We start from the raw sequence: 6,398 nt of genomic DNA, 5'->3' as shown, positions 1-6,398 counted from the left end.
ACAACTTCAGAGAGTTTTTTTCTCTCTCTTTCTTTAGCAAGCAACTTGCTCTCTGTTGTTCGGAGGGGAAAGGCTGGATATCCAGCTGTTTTGGAGAACAGCTGAGATGAACTGGCTGAAGTGAACTCAACACATAATCTGTTACATGGTTCCACAAACTAAATGCATGAAAATAAATAGAAGTAGCTCTCCAAAACAGTTCTTAATTCATAATTTTAGTCATAAAACCGTGTTTTTATTTACAACGCTGCACATTTAAGAGTTATTATGCACTAATAGGCAGAAGTATGGTCACTGTACCTTATTGGACGGTTCATGACAGTGCAATCTGTCTATAGGCTGCAGTCTAGACAGTGTCATTAAAAATTGATTGAGGTTTTCAGTGAACTGACTGACCGCTGCTGTGCTCCCGCTGCTCCGGGCTGTAAGTGACCGTCTCCGTGTCCACTTTGCGCCGACACTGGCCCTGGCCTTGCACCAGTTGTTCCAGGGGTAGCTCCGAGTCGGGCGTCGGGTAGCACCGCAGACCGGTGGAGCACCTCGGGGTGTAGACGCCGCACGCCTCGCCCTCCTGCCGGGCGCACACGGGGCAGCACCCGCATCCCGGCTCCCGCACCATCTCCGCGCATGGCTCGGCGAGCTGCGGGCAGAGCGCCTGGCGCTCCGCGGTGCAGCCCGGGCAGCGGAACACCATCTCGGACAGGGAGGCGCAGGCGAAGGGCGCGGAGAGGAGCAGCAGGCTGCAGCCGGTGAACCATAGCATGGTTGGAGGCGTGCGGACTTTGGTCATGGTGTCGGGGCTGATCGGAGACAATCCCGACTGAAAAAAAGAGGCAAGAAATGTGAATGCGAACAGGTGAAGCCGGGAATGGGAGGGCTGCTGGGTCCTACAAGTTCCCAGGTTTGGGATCTGGACACAAGTGGACGTTATTAGGGGACGCGCTTTATATTTAGGATGATGGATAAAATGGTGGGGTTTTTATTTTGTTTATATAGTTATAAAAAAAATGTACTCCCACTAGAGCAAACTATTTGAACTTGAACTGCATTGAGGGGAATTCATGTGATACATCTACAGGAAATGGTTGCCAGTTTTACAGCTGAAGGAAACTGATGGATGATTCACAGATTTTTGAAAAGTATGGCACACTATTCATCTTCTCTGAGTCAATAGTTTAAGGTTCAAGTTGAACATCTACTGACTGAAATCTTTACCTGCTCCTCAAGATCTTGACTTTGACTAGACCATCCTATCACACAACTTACACCACTCTAGCTTTCAGCATCAAGGCTTTTGCGTCTCCATCAAACTTCCCATCACTTAGCAACTTCAACAGCATGATGCTGCTACTTTCACAAAGCTTAGGGGAAACTGTAAACATGACTAACTTTCAATTCTATTTGCTGCAGGTTTATGGGTTAAATGATACTACCTCTAATGTGTTGGTCTCATCTGGTAATTTGTTAGCTGTATTCCCTACATATTAACACACCACACATTTCAGATTTTTATTTGTAAAATGTTGCAAATTTTCTTTCAGTTCCTATTTTTGCACCATGAATAACTGGACTAGAGTAAAAATAATAATTGTTAAAAAAACAAAACAAAACAAAAAAAAACAACAACAAACAAAAGTATTATACATAACAGTAAGTATCTAGTGACATTTCATTTGGTGAAAGATATGAATTTTCTGACACTGTTGTAAATATCCTAGGATTCCTTCCTGCAAATGTTGCACTGCCAGTACTGATTTGATGAAAAAGAGGGGCAAAGTTGCTCTGGGACAGCTTGAAACTAAAACTGTGCAGCTTGCACGGTGCAGCCTGTTTGTTTCAATCAGCACCGCCCGCCTGCGCCGGCGCTGAGAATGCATAAGCAAACTAACAAACTAAACAAAAAGACTGTGTCAGGAGCATTCCCTGCATGGAAAGAACCCAAGGAGGCTCAAATGTCCATTCACATTCAATTAAAAGTTGCCATCTTCCGCACACCTTTGTACAGTGACGCTACTGTGGACGTCCACAGTCACTTTTCCTATCGATCGGTGGGGCCAAGCCTCGAGGTGTCGTGCCTGGCCACAAAACAAGCCAGTGTTAACCCCGTCCAGTGCTGCACACTAATAGGTGTTTATCCATGGGACCCAGGAATAGCTCTGGTATGTGAAACCTAACACCGCAGGTATAAATGCTGATTATTTTGTGTCGTGGCTGCACCCTGAGTTAACGTTATTTGGCCCAACTTACATCTGCAGCTCACCTTGGGGGCTTGGAGAGGGAGAAAGGTGTGAGTCAGGAGGATGCCTAGAGGGCTGTTTGCTCATAGAACCTCATATGTCATTTTGTGAAACCATGGATGGAAAAGATGCAGGAGAGAAGGCCTGCTGTTTTATAAGTGTGAGCCGGGGGGTGAGGATTTGTGTCCAGGTTGGTCACTGGCTAATTAGACCCAACAGGCCGTGGGGTCTGCCAGTGTGTGCAGAGTAATACCCACCAAGGTCATTTACTTAAATTCATCCCAGTGGAATTGTTGAACAAACACAAACTCTGGATAAACTCTGCATTGATAGAGGAAGACCGGAGGATCAGTGATGAATGGGGAACACTCACAGCATGTTTCCCTCATCATTCATAAAGGAAGCTTTTTATATGCAAGATATCTTCAGTCTTCAAGATCACAATGTATCATTTATGCGATGGATACAAATAGTGGTAACATTTTTTAATGCTTGTCAATGGTAAGGCACAAAAGGTCGTCCTATCTGTTTCCCGTCTCGGAGTGGTTGCCACTGATGGAGGAGAATCTTCTTAAGACGGATGTTTTTTGGTAGTTATGGTTTTTTCTGTTTTTGAAGAAAATCAATGTCCAGATCAAAGAATTTAAAAAATTACCCTTGAAATATGTGTGTGTGTGTGTGTGTGTGTGTGTGTGTGTGTGTGTGTGTGTGTGTGTGTGTGTGTGTGTGTGTACATTTGACATGTAGTCCACAAGACAGAACTAAAGAAAAAATATTTTTGAAAATTATTAAATCTAGCATTTTTTTATTATTATTGTTTTTAATCAAAAAAGGCTGGTTGAACTTCATTAGGATGTAGAAACCAGGTTACTCCAACTGTCAAATATTCTTTTAAAACTCGCATTGGAAACCTTCAATGCGAGTTGTAATTCACAGTACACCTAAAAAACACAGATCTTTTTGACTTTTGCATTCACACAGGGCCTGTTGTCAAAAGCTGAAGTTCTTGTCTTTAGATTTTCTCCCTGCTCTTTTTAGAAATGTCTGAGTCGCCATAGAAACCCACAACTCTGTATTTGATGAGTATCTTCCTTGTTTTCCCATATTAATCCATCTTCAGTTGATAGCATGTTGTCAGCTAATTGCTAAATACTAACAGGGAGAACAGACTGACTCTGGTATTCAGTGTTGCCGTAACATTTGTCTTTAATAGCACTAATACTTTATCAATGTCATTATTAATGTACATATTGAAATGCTACAATTATCATGTGTCTGAGAAAGATAAACCAGGTGGCATTTATGAACAATTCAAATGAGTTATAGCAGCTTTAACCGGCTGCTTTCTGTAACAGCTAGGTGTATTCCAACAGTAATGCTAGCTTATTTATTTATGAAATAGATGCTAAAACTCGGTTTCAGTTGTATATTTACTTTTTTGAAGGTATTAAATTAGCATTTTTTTCATTTGGTCAGCAACAGTACAGATTAGTCTGAAGATTAAACATTTTTCATTTGAAAAGTGGACCACTGTCTATTATGGTTTCCATTGTGTGTATTAATCCATATTCAGGCATATTTGGTATTTGAACTATTAAAATAGGTATTTGTGAGCCTTTATAGTGGGGATCTGCAGTGTTAGCAGATTTTAGCTTACCCAAGCTTTGGTCCCTGTCATGTGAATACTAGGAGTCCACTGTGTAGAAGGTTTATATGATTAAAAAAATCATACTGTAGAAAACAGAGTATTTATAAATGACTATTTAATAAGTGCTTTATAAGAACTTATAATGCTAACAACACACTAATTAGCACATAACGAATGCTTTGCTATAAGGTAAAACAGCTATTTGACATAAATAAATTGCTTTTGACATTTCTCAGCCAAAAATATCCTCTCAGCTGAATTCCTCTGGGTGTGATCCAAACCATGGCAATTATTTTTTGACTTCTTTTTAGCCCTTGCCCTCTCAGCAGGCGTTCCAAGGGTCAAAAATAGACTTTATTATCAGGAAAAATTGACATGGATTTGCTATGCTGTATGACATAGCAGCTTTGTTGTGCATATGAACCATTAACATCAAATGTAATACAAACATTGCTAGTTCTTATCAAATGAGCTTGGTTCCAACAAACACTCATGTGCTCAGTCTGCCAGAGACTGTTGAACAATCTAGTTGTTGGGTTTGGTAGGCAGAGTCAAGGTTATGAATATTATTTGATTAGTGGGACATGATGAAACAAAGTTACAGACACAGCTGGACTGTCTGACTGTTTTGTGACTAAGTTGCTGTCAAAGCAAGTTTTCACATTTGCAAGCTGAACTGGCAAAATCTGAGTCCCTTGAGTGACTTCATTGTGCTGCATCTCACTGGATGGAAATGTTTACCAAATTGCAGCGCATAAATCCTTACATGGAAATGTTCACTTCACAAGTCCCAAATGGAAACGCATGTGTATATATACCCAAGTGTTTGCTGCCAAGCAACGGATGCATGCACAGAGCAGGAAACTTTATTTAGCTTTTTTCTTGCTGATGTTGATCACTGTGAGGTATCTGTTATGAAACCACATTGTTACGTTTCAACCAATAAAAGTGAATGAAGGCCTGTGGAAACAACTCTCTTAATGAGTTTGCTTAATGTATAAGTCTGCAGATTTGGAGGGCAGACATTTGAAACATGGTGAATTCCAGATTTTATTCCCCCAATAACTATTACCCATGCTGAAAATGGTAGAGAACCCAAATTTAAATTTTTCAGTCCAGGGAGGGGGAAAAGGCAAGGAATAACTGTAAATTGTTAGAATAATTGCTTTAGCAACAATTAATGACATCTCTCTGGAAAAAAGACTGTAAGTTACATCTTTGAAACCCTTAAATCAGTCATCATTGGCTTAGGTTGTTCAGATTTAAATCCTGGCATATGACTAATGATTAAGCTTCTATGTTCTTTGGATGGATGAGGACTGAGACTAAAGACAAGTATGTGGTAAAGGAGAGGATATTCATTGTTAATAATGGTGGAGGACTTGTGATGCTGTGGGCCTGTTTGTGTTTGGGGGATTTTGTTTAAAACAATTATTCTTTCATAGGTGTTCTTTCCCCACAAAGTAAACAGTGTATTTTATTGTATTCATATTTTGGTGTGATGTTTTGCTTTTGCTATTAAAGATGACCACAGCCCACTGTTAATAATTTATATAATTATTGGGCAAAAATTATATACCAATGTATGTTTTTAATTATGTAAACTTATTTAGCATCAAAATTCAACTAGAATGTTCTTCTTCTTACATCTATACAAGACAAACCTTGGTTTACCTTCAGATGGTGTACTGAATGGCTGTAAAAAAAAAGGACCATAGAGTCTTCTCGCTGTCGCTCCTCCCTGACACTCTGAGAGAAACAGCAGGCGCAAATCATGACACCGCACCTACCGTGGCACTTCCGGAGGCATGTGTCACGGCTGCCACTGTTTTCGGGGCTAGCTGTCAGTGTTGTCACAGACTTTGGCTGACTTCGGCACCTCATACTGGCACTTCTGCTGACACCTGCCATTATTGGTCACAAGTGCCACTGTTTTCGGGGCTATCTACTGTTAAGAAAATAAATTTAAAGTATNCTTCGCAATTTAACACATTGAAATTTGTCCTCTGTCTCTTTAAGAAGCTCCTGCTCTCTTCAAAACTCTGTCTTAAGCGAGTCATCACAACAACATCCCTCTATTAAGCCTTTAGCATTTTACTGAGAAGTGGTTTGGATGATGAGCTCTGCAGATGTGCAGTTCCACTAGGTGTTTGCTAATTGCTGCTGGCTAGTCTGAAGGAGCTGAGTGGGGCGTTGTGGGTTGTCAGGGTGCTCTGTGAGGCAGAAGCTCAGATGGGGAGCTGTGTGTAAAAGGCAGTGCCTGTAGTGAGAGCAAACATTTCTACAAACAGAATGGTTACCAGGGGAGACTGAACAATTTCTCAAACACACTTGAAAGCATTAAGGCAACATTCCAAGTGTGTTTTTGACGAGGGAATAACAGAACATGATGTAAAGCTCAAAAAAGTTGAATTTACAAAGTAGTGCCTCTTTAAACATTTAGCCAGAACCACAATGAAATAACTAGGAATCTGTGAAAAGACTTGAAATGTCCACAGAATCTCTCCATCCAT

General features: G+C 40.8%; 1 protein-coding gene across 1 annotated transcript; it reads right to left on the bottom strand.

Annotated features, from left to right (window-relative positions):
- Nucleotides 1-364: 364 nt before the first annotated feature.
- Nucleotides 365-953, bottom strand: LOC106951223 (insulin-like growth factor-binding protein 2-A). The gene has a single exon (XM_015038614.1). It carries the CDS (start codon nt 788-790, stop codon nt 380-382), a length of 411 nt encoding a protein of 136 aa, XP_014894100.1. The 5' UTR covers nt 791-953; the 3' UTR covers nt 365-379.
- Between the last annotated feature and the right edge of the window lie 5,445 nt (nt 954-6,398).

Source organism: Poecilia latipinna, unplaced genomic scaffold (genome assembly GCF_001443285.1).
Source record: "Poecilia latipinna isolate Pla-1442-1.1 unplaced genomic scaffold, P_latipinna-1.0 Scaffold448, whole genome shotgun sequence".
Taxonomy (NCBI): Eukaryota; Metazoa; Chordata; class Actinopteri; order Cyprinodontiformes; family Poeciliidae; genus Poecilia; species Poecilia latipinna.
The sequence above is the reverse complement of the archived record's forward strand: the minus strand, read 5'-3'. Positions and strand labels throughout refer to the sequence as shown.

Bases quoted from the DNA above. Each gene is read 5' to 3' on its own strand.
- LOC106951223 (XM_015038614.1), bottom strand. From the start codon at position 790: ATGACCAAAGTCCGCACGCCTCCAACCATGCTATGGTTCACCGGCTGC.